The 20234-nt window shown below is 54.0% G+C and overlaps 1 protein-coding gene across 2 annotated transcripts; it reads right to left on the minus strand.

Moving 5' to 3' along the window:
• Nucleotides 1-214: 214 nt before the first annotated feature.
• LOC111144172 (Wnt family member 5A) lies at nt 215-17334 on the minus strand. Of its 2 annotated transcripts, none has more exons than XM_022498355.1 (5): nt 11449-11497; nt 10907-11040; nt 9441-9691; nt 4740-5032; nt 215-812 (listed from the first exon to the last, which is right to left on the minus strand). In XM_022498355.1, the coding sequence occupies exons 2-5, from the start codon at nt 10984-10986 to the stop codon at nt 354-356; spliced, it is 1083 nt and encodes a 360-aa protein (XP_022354063.1). In that variant the 5' UTR covers nt 10987-11040; nt 11449-11497; the 3' UTR covers nt 215-353. The 2 variants fall into 2 exon arrangements, with proteins under 2 accessions (XP_022354063.1, XP_022354062.1); XM_022498354.1 differs by lacking the exon at nt 11449-11497 and adding an exon at nt 17041-17334 and having other exon boundaries at nt 327-812.
• Nucleotides 17335-20234: the final 2900 nt, after the last annotated feature.

The raw sequence follows: 20234 nt of genomic DNA on the forward strand, positions 1-20234 counted from the left end.
ACAGTTGAGAAAAAGAAAACATCTTTCCTTTCCCTTCTAGATGTGCACACAACTAAGGGTACTTGTAATCCCCCCTCATCCTATACCATCAAAAGAAGTCTTGTCTTACCTTTCCAAAGATGCACAAAATAAATATTTGTCTTGGTTCCCACCCCCCCATTATTGTCAAATAATAATTATAATAATAAACCACAGAGTTCTTAGATGGGAACAGAAAAAAAATGCTTCCGGTTGCGATGCTGGGGGGAGGGGGGAATAAAACAATATTAAAAGAGAAACCAGAATCACTGTACGTTCTATAAATAAGTGGGTCCGGGAGCAGGGCTGGGTGACGCGCGGGCAGCGGGCACCCGCTATTTGCACACGAACTGGTCCACGATCTCCGTGCACTTCTTGCACTTGACGTAGCAGCACCAGTGGAACTTGCAGTGGCAGCGCTCCGTCTGCACGGTCTTGAACTGGTCGTAGCCGCGGCCGCAGCACATGAGCTCGCAGCCGTCCATGCCCTCCGACGTCTTGTTGCACAGGCGGCCCTGCGTGCCCAGCGAGCCCGTGCTCTCGTTGCGCACGCAGTAGTCGGGGCTGGGGTCGATGTAGACCAGGTCCTGCGTGGTGGGCGAGTTGAAGCGGCTGTTGACCTGCACCAGCTTGCCCCGGCTGTTGAGGCGCATGGCCGCCGCGCTGTCGTACTTCTCCTTCAGGGCGTCGCCCACCTTGCGGAAGTCGGCCAGCTGCAGCCAGCACGTCTTGAGGCTACAGGAGCCCGACACCCCGTGGCACTTGCAGGCCACATCGGCCAGGTTGTACACCGTCTGTGGAGAGAGAGGACAGTCAGCGCACCCACTCGCAGAGGAGCCTAGAGCACAGCGGCGGAGGGGTGTGTTCCCAAAGCTCTCCCCCCCACCCCCGCCCCGTCATTTTCCCCCGGGGAGCAGTAGCCACCAGCTCCCCCAGGGCCCGGCCTAGTTCCTCCTTCTCCTCCTGCGCTACCAGAAGGCAGGTGTTGCCTTCTTTTTTTTTTTTTTTTTTTTAAGATTTTTTATTTCTTCATGTAACAGAGAGATCACAAGTAGGCAGAGAGGCAGGCGGGCGGGGGGGTGGGGGTGGGGAGCAGACTCCCCACTGTGCAGAGAGCCCGATGTGGGGCTCGATCCCAGGACCCTGAGACCATGACCGGAGCCGAAGGCAGAGGATTAACCCACTGAGCCACCCTGGCGCCCAGGTGTTGCCTTCTTTAAAAAAATCTACAAAATAAATTGGCTCTTAGCCTCTCATTAGTATACCTCACCGGAAGCAACAACCGGCTTTTAAATGGTAACAGGAAAACACTCCAGTTGCTTCTTTTTTCCCCAGGAAAATGTCTTGAACACTGATCCCAGAGACTATCCACAATTCCTGCCTTTCTCACCTGGGTGAATCACCTCTGCCAGCCTATGAGGGCAAGGCTAGTATCTGACCCACGTCACAGAGAGGAAAAGTTACCCAAGAAGGGAGGGCTGCCAGGATTTGAACCCAGGTGGTTGGGCTCCAAGCTCATGCTCAGTGACTTGCCCATGGGCACCCAGCTGCTAAGTAGGAGGGCGGGGTGCAGGGGCAGCCCTGGTGTGATCAGCGTTCAAATCTCAGTCACTATTATTATTAGTGTCCCAGGCACTATCATCAGAGACTTTATACTATTTATCTCATTAAAGCCTCCCAAATATCACTATAATGGATTAGATGATGGTACATGGCACAGAGAGGGTAAGTGTCCCACACAGGCCACACAGCTGGAATGTGGGGAAACCAGGTCTGGATCTCAGGCATTCTCACTCCTGTGTCCTGCACAGTTCCTAACCCTTCCCCACACTGTCTAAGAAAGAGTACCCACACCGGACCTAGGCAGATGTGAGCTTTTGTCCTAACTGTGCCCTGGCATTGAGGCAACTGGCTTTACCTCTCAGAGCCTCCTCTTTCTATCTGGGAAGGGGAACTGTAATGGTACAAGCCTTGCAATATTGTTGTAAGGATAAAATGAGGGGATGCAAGGAAAGTGTTACATGGCATATGGGATGCAATCAGTGAATCTGCTCTTTCTCCAGGGTGATGAGCCCAAGGCATCTGGGTGCTGGTCCTTGGCCTCCCAGTAGCAGCGTCCACTGTCCTGGCCTCACAGCACCGTGCCCAGCAGTCTGGGAGGCGGTGGCTGCCTATTTATAGTCCCCACTGCTCACAGCTCCTGTGCCAGTCACCCTTCACAGCTGGAGTGGTGCCGGCAAGCTGCAGGAAGACTGTCAAGAACCTGGAGGCTGGAGGGAGCTAGAAGGCGCCTTACACCCAGAACAGCTCCCTTCGTCCTCTAAGGATTCATAAAGGGCTTTTTTTTAAAAGGGGGGCCAGAGGGCAAAATGTACTCCCTTGGCAAAAGAGATTCAGGCACTCAGCTAAGGTGTAGAAAAGTTTTGCAAATGTATTTAACCTTTGCTCCCCTTTGAGGAAAATAAAAAGCGAATGCCCCCAGGCGATTCTAATATGATTTCCTGGCACAGGGTCCAAATCTCTTCCTCCCTTACCCCACTGTCCTGGAGGAAAACTGTCTTCTCTGCAACCTCATCTGCCAGGATCCAAGCGCAGCTCACTGCTCCACTTATAAAACCTACCAAAAGAACTCACTCTCTATTTAAAAATGTAGATGACATTCTAATGACATTCTAATATTAAAGGTGCTTTTCCAACTCCCCAAAACCCCCTCTTTCCACTTGGAAATCCCTTGACCTTCTCTTCTTGGTTGCTAAGCCTCTGATCGTTTCTCTTCATGAGAGAAGTCAAAGAAATCCCCTCCATGGATGAAAGTACCCAATATGGGCACAATAGGCCTGGAAGAGTCAACCACATCTCTCTTGGAGGTGCGTCTGGTCTGAGGCCCTGGGCACTGCTGTTTGCTCAGAGTACTGGGATGTGCCCCCTGTGAGGACAGGGGCAAGCTTTATGGGCTCCCACAGGGAGTGGGGCTGACATGCCCATGATGTGGCCTTGGTCAGCTCCAGAGGGGAGAGACAGCAATGGGAGGCTTGAGAAAGAAGCTCTGAAACTGTAAAGTGACCCCTTACAGCACCACAGGCAAAAATCTACGGAGTTTAGTCCTTTCTGAGCACCTCCACATTTTTAACATCAATGTGAGAAGCTAGGTTAGCTGGAATTATCTAGATAATCTTTGACTTCTCTGTTCCCCATTTCGTAACATCTAACAATTAAGTTATGATTTATCAAGCACTCACTAAAGGCGGATGCTAAACTCAGCCCTTGGACTGAACCCTGTGAAGCTATTGTTTTACAGGTCAGAGAGAGTGAAGCACTGGTAACTTCGTATGAACCTACCCCTGTATGATCCCACTTACTCCTCATATAATCCCACGCGATAGTTCATGCCATGACCTTTCAAAAGATGTGCAAATGAGGAAACTGAGACTCATACATGGAAAGGAACAGAACTGGATCTTAACCTAGATTTCTTTAATTCTGCAATCGATAGCCCTTTACCCCCTGAGCTGTGACGCATGAGTTTAATAAAAACGTGCCTGGGCTTGTATCTCAATCCATCAATTTTTCCCCCATGGCCATGAAGTGGTTCTCTAGGGCCTCAGTTTCCCAAGCTTTAAACATGAGGGTGTGTGGTTAGAGGGTTCTAAGACTCCTCCCAGTCCTCTATATTTTACTCTGTGATTATCTTCCCTTTTCCTCACCCCAAAATACAGAAGAGTGAAATCTCTGACCAGAAAGTTCCTGGCACCTACCTTGGGTTCTGTGAAAAAATAATGACCCTGGTTTTCAATGCCGCCAAAGTTAAGGAAAGTTTCACCCCTTCATTTTAAAGCAGCCATAAAGTGCCATGTGTTTAACCGCAGGAAAAAAAGGGTCTTTTTAACTGTTGTGGAGAAGCGTCCCACCAGGGGAAGGAAAGAGTGGACCCAGAAGGCTGGTGAGGGCTTGCAAAGCTGGTCTCTCTGGGCCCTTCTGAGTGGCTCTCTCTTCTATCCAGAACCACGCTCGAGTGGCCTGATGGGCAGACCTATAAAAGTCCACACTCCTAAAAATGCCGTCGTTTTCCTAGAAAAACCCTTTAAACAGAACAAAACAAAATAAAACCCTCAATCCGTCAGGCCTGCTATCTAATGCCATGAGGAGAGGCAAGGAGAAAGCAAGTGAGGGAAAAGCCAAGTCCTGGAAGCTGAGCTGAGGGCTTTCTCCACTGGGCACCTCCCGGGATAAAGAACTCCCTCTCCCAAATTTAAGCCCAACCACAAACATGTTCCAAGGAGGAGGGAGAGCTTTATTCACATTTTTATTTCTGAGCTGGGCTAGCCAATGGCACTGGGGACTAATTAAAAAGGCAGAGAAAGCTCTTTTTTTCCTCCGGCGACTGCAGAAGCACCTTTGCTGGAGGGGCCAGGGCGGGATGATTCACCTCCAGGAGGCCTTTCTGGGGCGTGCACCCCTCTGCAGAGGGGCCTGGGTGTAGGTGGGGAGGGCAAGAAGGGAAGGAGGCGGACAGGGGAGCAGCGAGGGGCAGAGTCAGAAATGGAGAGAAGGGGCCGGATGCCGGGAGAGCGGCCGAGAAGCAGGTACACCTGGAGGGCGGTGCAGGGCGGCACCGAGGGCCGGAGGGCCGGCAGCCGAGCCTGGGGACCCCAGCGGGACTGGAGCGGGCGGCGGGGGGCGGGGCGGGCGGGGGGCTGGGGACGGGGGCGGGGGGAACTCACCCTTCGGCCGGCCTCGTTGTTGTGCAAGTTCATGAGGATGCGCGCGCTCTCGTACGAGCCCTTGGCGTGGATGCGCTCCCGCTCGCGCGCGTCCACGAATTCCTTGGCGAAGCGGTAGCCATAGTCGATGTTGTCCCCGCAGCCGCCCCACAGCCAGTCCCGCGGCAGGTCCTTGGGGCGCGCGGCGCGGCTGCAGCCGCAGGTGGACAGCTCGCCCTCGCGGCACGCGCGGCTCATGGCGTTCACCACCCCCGCGGCGCTCACCGCGTACGTGAAGGCCGTCTCGCGGCTGCCTGCGGGCGGGACGCGGGGGTCACCAGGCGCCTGCCGGCGGCCGGGCTCCGAGGGCCCGGGGAGCCCCACCCACTCCACCCACCCAGCGGCCGGGGACAGAGGGGCCGGGGGCGCCCCAGCCCTAACACCCACACCCCGGGGGCCGGCCCCCACCCCCAGGGGAGGAGGCAGGACAACCGCCCAACACGCGGCGGCGGCAAGTGACAGGAACAGCAGACCCCTGACACCTTTACTCTTGACACTGAACCGGCCACTGCGCTCAGGCAGCGCTGGACTGGTTTTCTCTCCAGGCCCTGAAAATCCTGGAAAGAACGCACGTGAAAGAAGTCATTGAGGGAGAACAGAACGTGGGGAGACCTCCTTACGCTTATGTTAAGGTCTGGTGTCATTTTCATCTTGAGTTACCTCAGGCGGGAGCACAGAATTTGCTAGGCTTAGAGCCTCTGAAAGTCTCAGGCCCTGGAACCCTGGAACCCAGAGGCTGCAGCAGCCCTACTCCGGGGGGCCCGGCTCCCCCTGTTCCATCAGGAGGCATAGGGTGCCTGTCTCAGGCTCTTGAAGTCCCCAGAGGACATTTCTAAACCTGTTCCTAGAGTATTAAGAGTGAAAGTTGCCCCTTCTTCAATCCCAAGCTGATGGGCCTGATACTTCTCCTTCCAGAAGATGGAGGTCTACTTCTAACAGCCTGCTATCAGTTATGCTACTTCTGCAAACCAACCCCCCCCCCCCCCCACAGCCTTAGCCTCAGAGCATTAGAATAAATAGCAAGAAGGAAGAAACCACAGTCTGAGGGGAAAGGAAAAGTCTTCCTCTTCCTGAAACCCTGTACAACACTGATAGAGGAGTCCCATTCATTGGGAGGAAAGTGGAGGCGGTCGTAGACTACCTCAACTCCCACTTGTACATGGAGACGTTTCTATGTGTAACAAGAAACCACTTAATAGAAATGTGGTACCAGAGAGAAAGGGTTAACACCTTGCCCGCTGAAGCTGGGGCTGAGGGGGTGTACTGGGAGGTAGGGGGCTCACTTTCTTCAACTATAAAATAAGTATTTAACTAGATGCCTGGGCAGAAAAAAGGCCACTTTTGGTGCTGAAATCCCTGTACCAGAGTAAGTTTTTCTGACACTTAAAGAGCTTCCTAACAATCTTTGGTGGTGGGGGGGGGTGGTAACAGCAGCAGAACAGCTGACAACAGGACTCCACCCCAACCAGAAGGGTCCGTCTGAGGAGGACAGCTATATCATTCCAGGATCCCACAGGCTGCCCTCTTCGGGACTCGATCTCTACACTCAGTCCACAGACATGTGTGATTCCTCCTTCCAGGAATAGCGAAGGTTCCCAGCTACCACAGACCTTCCTCCCACAATTTGAAAAAAATGAATAATTTGAGGAGCGTGTTGGTGGTTGGCAGGAGGATACAGAAAGTTCCTAAGGGGTGTTCCGTGTATCTAACTCAAATGAGAGAGGCAGGGCACATCAGGGAGTGGAGAGAAAGGAGGAGAGCAGACAGATTCTGGGGAGTTATTTGAGGATTAATACTGATAGTACAGAAAAATTTGTGGCCCCAGATGGGAGATCTGTAGAGTAAGGCAGCCGCTAGAGGAAGAGAGATAAAGAGTCCTGTGGAGATAGAAGAACATGAGGTACTGTCTTTCCAGGAGACAGCGCATAAAAGGGCTTTTATACAAAACACAATAATGCTGCTTTTTTCATGGGTCTACCTTGAGCATTTCCTTTTTTTTTTTTTTTTTTGCCCTGGCACCCAAACCTGGTCAGAATCTCTTTAGCTCATTGGTCACTGCAGGGGAAAATGTCAGTTTGAAAAGTGCTCTTTGGCTAATAGCCTATGGATGCAGCTATCCCAGATGGAACACTGCGGGTTCAGTTCGGGTTCCCTCCCTGTGAAATCTACCTCTCTTCAGACCCTCACACCCCTTAAAAATGGAGCCTTTCTTATGTATCTTTTCACAGTGTGGAGACAAAGAAGAGACGGAGACAAAAGCTGAAGGAAAGGATAGCGTGATGAAAAATGAGAAAGTTTCCGAAATGAGGAGTGGGCCCTTCACTGGCCAATTGTATACAGCGCCTCCCAGGCAACTAGCACCCTAGAAAAATGAGTCAAAGAGGGATGGAAGTGGCAGCCTGAGTTTCTCAGACACTGGCCCCATCACAGGGTCAGATTCTCACGGATTGCTCCCCATGTCCCTGGTTGTACTTAGTGCTCTGGAGTGAGTACATACACACACACCCCTTGCAACATCAAAGGTGCCTTAAATTTTCCCTTAGCTCCTTCTCTTCAAACAGACTCATAAATAAGAAAGTGAAAGCCAAGTAAATTTCCCACTGTTAGGGTTGGGTCCATGTTCCCCTTCCACAAAAATCTATTCTGGTTTTTCTTCCCTCCATCTCTTTTTTAAATAAATAGAAGAGAGGGCCCCTATTCCTCCGGAAGCCCAGCAGCAGCTTCCTGCCATAAGACCCCAGGAACCTGGGGGACTTTTGGCAAAGGAGGATGGGGTGGGCTCTCAGATGCCCAGGACATGGGTAAACTTGATGCTAGTATCTTAGCAGGGTGCCCCAGGAGGAAGTTCGATTCCCACCCACTCGCTACCAACCCAGATGGGAGTACCACACAGCTGAGGACCAGACAGGGCATTTGCAAGGGACAATTAACTATAAGCCTTTGTACCAAAGGTTCTGCTTGTTCCCTGAGGAGGCAGGCTCTTTGAATCTTGGACCACATTTTAAATAAATCTCCAGCAGAACTCATATCCACTTAGCAAATGATAGCTTATTCTGAACATTTTGGCCCAACATAGGCTACATAGGAAGACGAGGAGAGGATCTTAAATCAAAGGCCTGTTCCAGTGACGACACAGAAAAACCATTCCAATGGCTGTTTTGCTTCCTGGTTACCCATCAAAAATGTATGGCTTGTGCAAACTCATATACACGAAGAAAAGTGCTCCCAGAGTTTGACAGGGAGGCAGTGTAGGGGGAATACATAAGGCCAAGGTGAGAAGGGAAAGCTGACAACTTACCATTCTGATACGTTGTGAGCTTGCTCACAACAGGGCAATGCAGAAGGGAATCTCCACCACCCCAGTTTACTATACAGGGCACTCCACGTTCAGGGTAGGCTCCTGTGTTCCTGCCGCTTAACTCCTGAATTCGGATCCCAGTATACACATTAGCACATTTTAATCATTAACAGGAAGGACAAAGCCCTATGAAACTGCAGGCTGAGAGTCGCAGACCATTTTGCCATTCAATCAGAGGAATAGCTTCCAGTCCTGTATTATTTTAGTATATGAAGTCGCTTGGCTTCTTGGCTCAAACATCCACTGACAACTCTTTTTTGTTCTCAATGAATGCACTTTTCAGGGTTTTTATAAAAGCATTTTATCCATCCGTGACGGATATTAAGCCAACTTTTTTTTATCTTCAGTCCGTCTAAACAGTTAATTGCTTTGATAAATGGCTTCTTATTTTAGGAATCACCGCGGTCATATTAATTATAAGGGCTTGTTTGCATAATACTAAAGGGACCTAAAATATTCACACTAGAAAACACACACAGGATCCCATCTGTCAGATAGTATCCTATGCTATTAAACCAAACCAGAAGCAAACAGAGTTTCCAAATTCTTTGCCTTTGGCCCCATTTTAATGCCACCTCCTCCCTGCATGCACTACCAAGTTCAAGGATACATTTAACCTAAAGAATCTGACTGTGAGCAATACATTTAAGACTTTTTTTAAGTCTCTAGGTTGGGATCCGAAGCATGTGCTTGTATGTCAATAGCCAAAATCACAATGTAAATGGAACCACTTCTAATTAAAATTCTTTCTGGGCCTAAAAATAAAGCTTTTAACATATATATCTCTATAGCCTCAGGAAACATCTATATTAGGAAAATTAAAACCTTATTCACTCCCAACGTAGCCAGCATTCGAAAGATGACAGTATTTAGTTTGATGCGTGGGCCATTTGAATTGTGGCTTAAAAGACTTCTAACCGTTAAAAGAGTTTTGAAGTTTAAAAGGATATAAATGACTCATCTTTCCTCACCTCCTTTTGAGAAACTGAAATAAGTGTTCTGCTTCTCTTCCAAACAGAAGGCATTTTAGAAAAAAGTGCAGTGTTCAGAAAAACGAAGGTGTCTCTGATGCTTCCCTTCTGATTTAACTAAAGAAGCCCCCAAACTTATTATCATCAAGGTGTGGGAACAGGAATTAAGGCCAGGGGCAGTAGTGAGGAAGATTCCGGAAGACTGCCCCCCACCCTGCGCTCATCCAGCTGGAAGACTCCCTCCTTAGCAAGCTCCTAAGTGCTGACGGAAGCTCGTCTGCAGGAGAGGGCTTGATCTGCATTTAACCAGCTGTTGCACAGTGTCCTACCTACCTATCTGCATGACCCGGCCGAACACAGAGGTGTTGTCCACGGTGCTGCAGTTCCAACGCCGATGCCGGAACTGATACTGGCACTCTTTGATGCCCGTCTTCGCGCCTTCTCCGATGTACTGCATGTGGTCTTGGTACAAGTGGCACAGTTTCTTCTGTCCTTGAGAAAGTCCTGCCAGCTGGCTGCAGAGAGGCTGTGCTCCTATGATATATACTTCTGACATCTGAACAGGGTTATTCATACCTAGCGACCTAGAAGGGGTGGGGGGAGATGTGCATTCAAGATTTACGTGAACTCTCGAGGTAGGCCCCCTGAAAGCATGTCAGCGAGACAGAGTTTTCAGCACACAGATGCTTTTTCTCTCCTGCTTGTCCTCATGACAAAGTAGGAGAAGGGCTTCATAAAACTTCTCTGTTTAAACTGCGCTCAGAAAACGGAGGTATTGTACAATCCCCACCCCGCCATCTGGCTCCTCAGTTAGGTTTTCACTCCCTTCCTTGCCCCGGTTGCCATCTACCTGAACCCACATTTCCGAAATGGAGGAGATGGCGGTTCGGGGGACGGGCCTCTGACATTAGAGAAAGGGGACTCCCTTTGCCCCACAAATTGGACGGATCTGCCTTGAAAACGTATGCATGTGAAAGCAGACAAAATTAGACACGGGGAAGAGGAGAGAGGAGCTCCTTCTGACTGGTGCAAGAATTGGGACACAAGTAGAGAGACTGAAGAAAATTCACCAGTTTCTGGACATTTTAAAAGGGCCCCTTATGTGATTGTAAAAGACCCAAGACAGGGTATCCAGTGAACACAAGTCATGTTTGACAGTCAGAAGAAATGCTATTCATTTACAGGGAAAAAATATCCAGAACTCCATAAAAAATAATCCTTTGGATACACTGCAGTCTATCTACCAGGCCCCTAACCAGAGAGAAACGCTCGTTTAAGGACATTTGACTACTTCATGTTCACCTCCTTTTGATCAAATTTCTAGCCCCAATACTTCCCCACTTGGAGTGCAGCTGTCTTCCTAGAACACTCTGCCTGCCTCAGACCCTGAAGGTTAATAACCTCGAGTGACAGAAAATAAAAGCTGGAACTCACTTTTACTACCTAGAGGTGGCAAAAGTAAATTTTATAGATAGGCTTACAATTATTAGAGAAGTGAATTTCGGTGCCCTTTTATTACATGATGTACTACAAGCAGACATCTGAACAAGGGCCTCACAGAAAAAAGGGGTAGATTTATAGGGTCCCATTCCCTACGGAGCTAAAGATTAAGCTTGACGATATTAACAAGTTAGAAGAAAATTCTGATTTCCAGATATACACACAAAATATATTATACACATATGTATCACATAAAGGCACTCAGACTCACGATTCAGCTTTAAATACTGCAGCATCGTACCCACGAATCTTAGAAAAAAGAAAATCAAACAAAGAATATGTACTTAGAAGGAACTTACCACCAAGAATTGGCTTCTATTACAACCTGGGCGAAGGAGAAAAATATGGCCAAAGCCATTAGGAAGAACTTGGAAGACATTGCACTTCCAGCCGTCCCCAAAGCAACTCCTGGGTTTAATATTCCAATCGACTTCTGGAGAGGGAAGAAAGGAGCAGATGTTTATTGCCTCTCAGATAATTTTCAAGCATACAAGTTTAAACAACGGAAGCATCCGGGGTCTCTTAAGTTTACTGTTGATTGACTGCGCTTCTCCTCCGTGAGTTTTTTGATGGCAAGATATCGGCCGTTTCTTTTTCCAAATTAATCCACCCACGCAACCTCACCAGGAAATCTGATTTCGCTGGGATCCTGCGCGCGGGGCACGCCAGCGATTACAAACATGTCTCAATGCTGTTGAGTCAAAGCCCCGGTGCCAAGCGCTGCCTCTTTCCTGCTCGTTCGCTTCCCGCACCCCCTCGCTCCCCTCTAGTCCGCGCTGTGCTGGGTCCCTCCTCGGGAATTCACTCGGGAACCCGCAGCCACCCTCGTCCGCTCTCCGACCTGGGCCGAGCAACAAGTGGAGCCGGAATTAATTCCATGGGCGAGAGGAGCGCGAAGGCTAGTGGAGCACGCCGCCGGCGGCTGCGGAGGAGGCGGGGTGGCCGGCGCGGGGGTGGGGGTGGGGGTGGGGGCAGGACGCGGGAGGGAAGGGCAGGGGGTGGGGGACGAGGCCCAGGGGAGCGGCGTGCGCCAGAGTGCCCAGCTGGGAAATGCAGTTCGGAATTAACAGCGTATGTTTCCTAATCAGTTTACAGGCCGCTTTGGGGGAAGCCACTTCCAGGGGGGGTAAGGGCAGCCTGGGTTTCCTTAGGACACTGTTCAACCAGATTGGAGTGGGGAGGAGATGGGGGGCACTGGGGATAACGGGGAGAGAGACCTGCTCTATCAACCCAGGAAACAGGAAAACAGTGCCCCCTCCCCTGCCTGCGGCCTCCTCTTGCCACTCTGCGCACCCCGGAGAAGGGGAGAAGGGATAGCACCCCTGAGGCAAATAGGGGGTCTGTCCTGGGAGAGGATCCCTTCCCTGCCCTCCCACAAATTCTGATTTTTCATTTCACTCTTTCTCCTGTCCCCCTTCGGTCCCCACTCCTGACAGCTGCCACGGAGAAAGAGGAAAGGAAACCAAGGGGGACTCCAGTTTTCTTTGGTCTTGGTCTGGGCTTGTCGGCCACTTCGCCACCGCGGCCCTGTGAGCCTGGCCTTAGAACACCTCCGCCCCACCCTCCAGCCCAATTCAGACTCGGTTCGGGAAGTCCCGAACGGTGAGAGTGCAGGGCGAGGCCACCGCGGGTGCGAGTGAGCCCTCGGCGGGGCCAGAGATGCGCCGGCTCCCACGCCGCGGCTGAGCCCCTGGATTCCAGGGAGCAGAGAGGGCCCCGGCGCGAAGGTTCCCGTTGTGAAGAATTTCGGGGGCAGGGGGCGGCCCTGGGAGCTTTCGCGGCCGTTCCCCCACCCCGCACTGGTGACTTATCCACCTGTAGGCGGCGGGGGCGCGAGACAGTGGCCCGTGTGGGCGGGAGGAGCGGGTTTCCAAAATCCCCTTTTACGTTTCTATTAAGTGTAACCCGGCTGCGCTGCACCGCCGGCAGCCCGGAGGGAGCCCCTTCTTCGGGAAAGGAAAGGTGAGCCTTTTCCAGGCGGCCGAAGGGCCTGAAAAGTGCGCCGTCAAAGGGACAGAGGGGACCTAGGCAGCCTTGGAAAAGCGAGGGGGCCCAGGAGCGTGCCACGGCTTTTCTGTGCCCGCCGTCCTTTTGACCAGACAGCTCGGGGCTTCTCCAAGAGGAAACGCTTATGTGGTCCCCCGAGCCCGCTAACCAGGGCTCTGAGCCCTTGGCCCACTCATTCTCCAAACGCCGCAAAGCTAGGGGCGCATCCCGGAGAACAGAAACCTGGGGTTTCCCCAGCTGAAGATAGAGAAGGCTCGGTCTCGCTCCCCACCCCCGCCCGAAGTGTCAAGTTTCCTCCAGGGGAGGGGGTGGGCTGCGAGGTCTGCCTTCGCGCGCGGCCCAGGCTGCAAAATCGCCTCCCCCCACCCCTCCGCGGCCAAGGCCGCGCACGCACACACACTCACAACACACCCATGCACATTCACACACTCAAACGCGTTCAATAGACACACACGCACCGACGTGCCTCCGAGACGCGGGCGGAGATGGCTGCTGGCCGCGCGCACTTTCCGAGCTTCCCGACGGGCGGGGCACGCGGGGCGGGGCGCGGGCAGCAGAGAAATTGATAACAGATTCCGCGGATTACAGCGGATCTCTTTGTTAGAGGCGAAGCCACACAACCGAACCGACTTTGGGCCCGATGACCCTAGGGAGAGTCCGCCCATTCCTAACTGGGAGTGGGTCACTGGGTCTCCGAAACTCGGGTCTCCCCAGCTCCAGATTAGGGGTAGGCCAGAGGTGTCCCAAAGGGGAACAGCCAGGAGAGCCCTGAGAGTCGCATCTCCACTTAACCCCGCGTGCTTGCCCGGAAGCACCTTGGCCCTCTTCCCGCTCCAATCCCCGTGCAACCCAAAAAAAGGCCCCACAAGTTTGAAGGACTGAAAGAACCCACAGCGAACTAATAAATACATCGACTCTGAAGGGTAAACACCCCTGCCTGTTTACCAAGAGATCTGATCCCAAAAGACAGTACGAAATGAGACCTCTCCGGAGACGGTCACACCGGGGGTAAAACAAAAGTTCTGGGCAGAGACTGAGTTTACTAAAGAACGGGCTAAATGTTTTCGAACACTTTCAGAGCCACGAGAAGCCCGCTTATGTAAGGTCCTCAGAATCTGTTCCTAGCATGCGATGGGGTGGAGGGCCGAGGGTGCTTGAGAGTTTCTAGCGCAGGGGAGGGGTGAGGTGGAGGGAGGACATTAGTGCTCCCCCGTTTCCAAAGCCAGAGCAGCTCAACGCAGTGACCCTTATTCTGTCTCTCCTCCAAAGCCTCTGCATTGGATTGAAGGTGTTCCTAAACCACCTTTATCCACTGGGGTGCGGGCTGGGGGTGATGAGGGGTGGGAGACAGGAAACCATCACTCTGGTTAGGTGAGGTTCCCAAGCCACAGAGCGGGTCTGAGCCGGCGTCCAGCACCCAAGTCCTCAGCTCTGCGGTCCCTAAAGAGAAATTCTGCAAAGGCAGGAAGAAGATTCTCGACCCTCACCCATGGGCGCTATCTCATTCGGTCTGGGCATCCCCTTCCACTAGGTTTTTTGAGTCTAGGTTCCCCCAAGTCTGGGAGAATGGAAATGAAGGGGGAGACCAGCTAGAAGTCAGAAGCGAGTTTGACCTGGGCTCGTGGTGGCTAAAAAGATAGGAAACTCCAAGAATCCCTGCTCTTGGTAGGAAATAAACTTTGTTTTCCCCACTGTGATCTCTTCCTAAAAGAGAGAAACAGAAAATTGTGGGAGATAAAAGACTGCAACCACAAAGTTGGGACGCCCTGCCCCAGGAAGTGCCCAGAGAGAAGAGGGAGCCGAGGGGCCTGAGCCTGGTGAGGCTGCCGGGAGGTCCTCTTTAAAGGGGGTGCGGAGGAGGACGTAGGGCTCCCCTAAGCCTCTAGCCTGGGCTCAGAGGGATCGACGACGCAGCCCCTCACCGCCTTGTTGTGTCCACAGCGCTACGTGTGTGTTGTGTGTGTGTTTGGGGTGGGGGAAGCCCTAGAGAGAAGGTGGAGGGAGCTCCTTGCGCCCAGTGATCAGTGCAAGGACTGCCCCGGCTCTGGACTGAACAGCAGGTCCGAGATCAAGGAGGCTCCAAACCAAGAGCGATGGCCAAGCCCGGCTGTTCCCTGTCTCCCCACTTCCATCCCAGGACGAGTCTCTTCAGACTTCAATACTTTCTCTCCTCTCTCTCTCTCTCTCTCTCACACACACACACACACACACACACACACATCACTTACACCTTCTCACACAGGTTAACCTCCAAGCACAGGCTCTCGACTTTATCCAGAGGAAGAGCAGAATGAAGGAGAAAGAAAATTAAAGATCAGTTGAACCCCCACCCTTCAGGGGCAGTTTCAACTCCGCTTTTTAATAGACGAAGAAATTGAGGCCGAGAAAGAGAAAGCAACACTTGTCCCCCCCCAGAGCAGGGGTGGGAGCGCCCAGGCCGTACCCTAGGCCTCCTAGGGCGACGCTCCTGTTCTACGCCCCGGGGACGAAGTAAACCCTTCCTCCTGTCTCCGAAGTCCCGTTTGCTGGATCGGACCCCTGGCCCCATCTGTACTGCGGCGGCTACGCAGAGCAGTTTGTTCTCTGGGTGCTTCTGAGGGGCCCTCGAGAGAGAGGTGGACCTGGTGGTCGGGAAGGACGAGCGGAGCCCGAGGTGGGAGGCAGAGGCGAGCAGCTGACTGCCCACCCCAAGGAGCAGACTCCCAGGCGTCCTACCTCGAGGCAGCCAACAGGGGGCAGCCGGCACCGCACTGCGAGGGTGAAAAGGCAGCGGGAAGAGCTGAGCTCGGTGCGCGCGATGCTAACCCCTTGTGCACCGGGGCGCTCCGGTGAGGAAAGGGAAAGGCCAGGGACTCTCGGGCCAGTCCTCCTGGGGGAGGGTCATCCTTTGTGGAGCCCGGCGGGTCTAAGGCTCGCTGGTAAGCACAAGACTGGAGAACAACTGACCCTTTACTCCCCTCGCTCCCCACACACAGGGCACGGATCTACACACTCAGACACAGTTTACAAGGCGTCTCCACAACTTGCGCGCTTTCAGCCTTGCCCCCACGAAACTCCCCTGGCAGAGGCTGTCTAGAAACGAAATCTCCATATCAGGCTGGGGCAGCAGCGAATCTTGGCGGGAGGGCAGGGGCTGAGGAGATGCGATCCCACCCCTGGCTCCAAGGGACTTCCAAACAGAGGGTTGTCCATTTAAAAACGGGAGAGGAGAAGGGGAGAAGGGGAGACGCCAAACTGGAATTGGAGAGTAAAACAAGGCCCCAGGGGGCTCCAGATTTCGGGTTCTTTTTAAAACTTTTTTGGGAGGGGAGCAGGAATTTGTTTGCTTTAGGAAACATCTTAATTCTAATCCCAACCTTGTTTTCTAGAAAAGTAAAATGGGAGAGGATCAAGAAAAGTGGAAATTAAGGATCGAAGCTTGGAGGACAGACAGAGGAGAAGTTGTTTGGAAAATAACAAGTTCTATTGCAGGAAGAAATGTTAACTTTTCGCAAAAGTGAACTCCCGGTGACCCTCGGAGTGTGTGACTCGGCTTTAACATACAACTGACAATTAAAACAAACAAGAGTTCACAAACTGCCCCCCTCCCGCTGTCCCAAAGCGGAGGCCCAAATGTTTCCAAAGGACAAGGCAGATTCCGCGCAGGGGGCCAGGGCGCGCTCTTTCAGAGGACGGGATTAGAGCCACCACTGCCAACACTCCCCGCCCCCATCACCCCGGCAAAGTGCCGGAGCTCACCCAGTGGCGGCTAATAATGGTAATAACGCGACCCGGCTCCCACGCCGGGGTGCACGCTGGACCCCACTAGGCACTCTTAAAGGCACACCGGCCTGCAGCGCTGAGATTCCCTGGCCCGGACGAGCCTGCAACCTGGCCTCCCGCAACAGAGGACGAGGGGAGAGGGGGCGGTGCACTGCTCTGGGGGGTAGGCTCCTAGTCCTGCCGCCGGGTCTCCCAACCAAGGAGTCCTCCTCCCCTTTCCGAGCCCCGGCCACACACCCTCTTGGTGCCCGCGCAGTGGGCGCTTCGTAAATATTTGTTGAATTGAATCATTATCCTGTTACTGAAATATACATAGTAAATTACACTGATGTTTCTTAGGGCAAGAACAAAGTCTTCGGTGAACCGCTCTCAGTTCTTCTGCCCTGGCTCTTCCTCACTTTTCCTCCAAAGTCCAAAAGGTTTGCAGAACTTTTGGTGGGACAAGAAGTCTCCCGGGAGACAGAGGCAGTGCGCGAGGGTGGGCGAAGGGGTAGGGGTGCCTGCCAGCTACGCCGGAGTTCTAGCTTCTGGAGGCAGTAGAAGAAACGGAAGGATAGGAAGAGGTATGTATGTGGGGGGTGGGGGTGGGGGTCAGTTAACTTCCAAAAGAAAAAAAGTGAAGAAAAAAAAAGTGGCGAGCGTCAACAGCGCACAGAACACCTACCTTCATGGCGAGGGGGAGGGGACGCGGTCGCGGGGAGGAAGTCGCCACCAGAGCGAGGGCAGCCGAGGAATCCGAGCGGAGCGGCTAGGTTAAGCCTGGGGGGACGATCCCGCGCAGAGCTTCGGGCTCCTCTTGGGCGCGTCCGGCAGGCGCAGGAAATCGGTGGCGAAGCGGTCACTCGCGCCCGAGTCCGAGGGCCCCAGCCGAAGCAGCGCCGGGATGCGCCCGGGAACCGAGGGGGCGCCGAAGCCAGCCGGCCGGCAGCAGGGGCAAAGCCGAGCCGGCGCGCAACAAGGGAGCCGCGGGTCCGGCGAGGGCGTGCAGGCGACTGTTCCTCGGCGAGGCGCTCCCTCTCCAACGTCCATCAGCGACGGCGGTAATTAGGGCTTTCCAACCCCAAATGTGGGCGTGATTGTGCAAAAGACTTTACAACAAATAAAAAAAAAAAAATTCTTCACAAGAGGGTGAAAAAAATGCCCCACTACTCAACTCTGGCCCGGGGCGGGGGCGGGGGCGATCCGCGCGCCCAGGTGCCCCCAGTTCATTCACACCACGGATTCTGCAAACTCCCGGCGGCTCACGCCTCCTGATCTCCAGCTCCTCCTCTCCAAGTCTGTGGCCGAAACGTCTGCTTCCAGGCGCTGATCCTGTGGCCGCGAGTGAGTGTGTGGACGTCTGTGTACACACACAGACACACACCCACCCCCCACCCACCCACACACTGAAGCTTTGGGGCCACAGAACAATCAGGCGCGCATGGCTTTTTCTCCGGGAGATGCCGCTGAAAATGCACAAGTCGCCATCCGGACTACAAGAGTCAGCGCCAACTTTTGTCCTTTCATTTTAGGGTTTGGCAAAAAGGGGGCGCAAAATGGGTAAAAGTCGTCCCTCGAACGCTCTGCGCGGCGGTTTCGGGGGCGATGAGCGATTGCCCCGGGGGAGACACTGGCTCCCCCCTCCCCTCTTTCTCTCTTCGGGTTAATCCCCGTCTTTCCCCCGCCTTCCCTAGGCGAAGGGCGAAGAGGGGCGAGGGCACCGCGGGCGTGGGGCTGGGGAGGGGCGAGGGCCAGGGGCTCCGCGGCGGCCCTTCAGCTCTGGCGGTCCATGGCCGGCGCAGCTGCCCACCTCCTCGTTTGGCGCCGGGGCCCGAGGGGCGGGCGGGCGAGCAGGCGGGCGGCGGGCGGCGGGCGGCGGGCGGTCGGGGGCACGGCGCGGCGGCGGCGGCGGCGGCGGCGGGAGGAGCTCGCTCGGCGGCGGCCGCACCGAACCGGACTCTGGGCGGCGGAGGCGGCGCCTTGGAGCTCGCAGCAACCTTCCACGCGATCCTGCGCCCCGCAGCCAGACTGACCCGCCGCAGGGACCGCGACCCCCCCCCCCCCCCCCCGGCCCTCCTAGCCAACTGCCTCACTCTCTCTCCCTCTCTCCGGACTCCTCTTTCCCCTGCTGTTCTTAGAGGGGGAAAAAATTTTTTTTTAAGTTGTAGAACCAAAGGCGGCTGGAAAGAGAGAGGGAAGGGGGGAGAAAAGAAAGAAAAAACTCAACTTCGCCTATGCGCATGCGTGGTGAGGCCGGCCTATGACAAACTCCATAGGATTTTAAAGCCGTACCACGGCTGGGGTGCAGGGGGGTGGAATACGCTCCCTGCTCGAGCCCCCTTCTCTGGGCTCCCCATCCCCCAGGCATCTGCTGAAAGAGAGAGGTCCACTCTGCAGCGGCTGCCTGCCCGCCGCCCGGCCGTCTTCGATCTTCCAAAGCCGCCGACCCTCGGGAGGATGAACCCCAACTTCCCGGTCTGGACTCCTTGGCTCGCGGGTCCCGGGACGCTCCCACTGGGTCTGCAGGGGGCCTGCGGCCCCAGCACGGAACCTCTGGGAGGACCTCCTCCCCATTATTACCCCGGGGGAGGGTCCCTAAGCCCCGAGGCTGGAGAACAGGGTAGACGCGCCCATCCTGCATCGCCCCAGTGTAGTAGATTGGGGACTGGGGCGCGCGATTCAGCCTCTAGCTGCGACCCAGCGCACCCGGATGCGACGTGTGGTGCTGCCCGGTGGATCTAGGTGGTTGCCCTCAGGTGAGAAGCTTGCGAAGTTCGGCAAAACCGGATTCCAGACAATGGAACTTTTGGACACTTACAGACACCTGTGGTCGTCCCTGCAGGGACGCGGTTGGCGGATGTGTGCCCCCAAAGTCCAGTATGCCAGGGAAGCCACCCCCAAACCATGCCTCCCAGTGGAGCAGTTCTTGTTCTCAGTCCTCCCCATCCTCTAGACATCCCAGGTGGAACACACACACACACACACACACACACACACACACACACACACACACACACACACGATTCAATTTCCACCATCCAGCAGCATACATTTGACCTTAAGGCATAAACTACGCAGCCTGGGTTCTTCGGGGGGGGGGGGGGGCGGTGGCTGTTCTGTTTTGTTCTTCCATCCCTGACTCCCACCTTGGCTGACCACTACATCGCGCGGGGAAAGACTGCTGAGACTCTGTCCCACCCTCTGCAGCCCCTTCCTGGACCTTACTTGTCTCTGCTGACAGGAATCCTCCCCAGCCCTGGCCTCGTTTGGCCACCCGCACCAAAATGGCTGTGTGGGCTTCCCAGGAACTGCAAGAGATGCCCTTTCTCCCTCCGGCCCTGCTTTCTTTAGCCAGGGCTTCAGAAAGCCTTAAGGAGGGGGAGCCCAAGGTCATCAAAGCTCCTCTCGAGACATCTCCCGTTCATCTCCGGAGTTCCGTGTCCCCTTACATTCTTTAGGCCTTGCCCACTTAACAATAATGACCTGTGGGCATTTTCCAGTTTTCCGATCTAGTCTGAGATCTGCCATTTCCAGGGGAGGGTCTGAACATGAGAGGTCTGTGCTGGGAGAACCGCCCCTTGGCAAGCCCTCCCTGGTTCCCTCTCTCCCTTTTTGCTTTTGACCTGCGTCTGTCTCAGCGCCGGCAACCCAGATGCCCAGAGGCACTGGGCAGTGGCAGGACAGGAGTTCAAGAATAGAGTTCTCAAAGGGTACTGAAACCCCTCCATACCCGAGTGACCCTGAGTCACTTTAGATGCTCTTACTGCTAAAACAGAAGGGCTAGTCACTTGCTCTCACCCCTACAGCCTGTCCAGAAACCCTGGCTACCCAACACAAACCTTTTTCTAAAATTTGCCGAATTCTGAATTATCTGGATTA

The sequence above is a fragment of the Enhydra lutris genome, unplaced genomic scaffold (assembly GCF_002288905.1).
Source record: "Enhydra lutris kenyoni isolate GAN:26980312 unplaced genomic scaffold, ASM228890v2 scaffoldscaffold10, whole genome shotgun sequence".
In the NCBI taxonomy this organism is placed as follows: domain Eukaryota; kingdom Metazoa; phylum Chordata; class Mammalia; order Carnivora; family Mustelidae; genus Enhydra; species Enhydra lutris.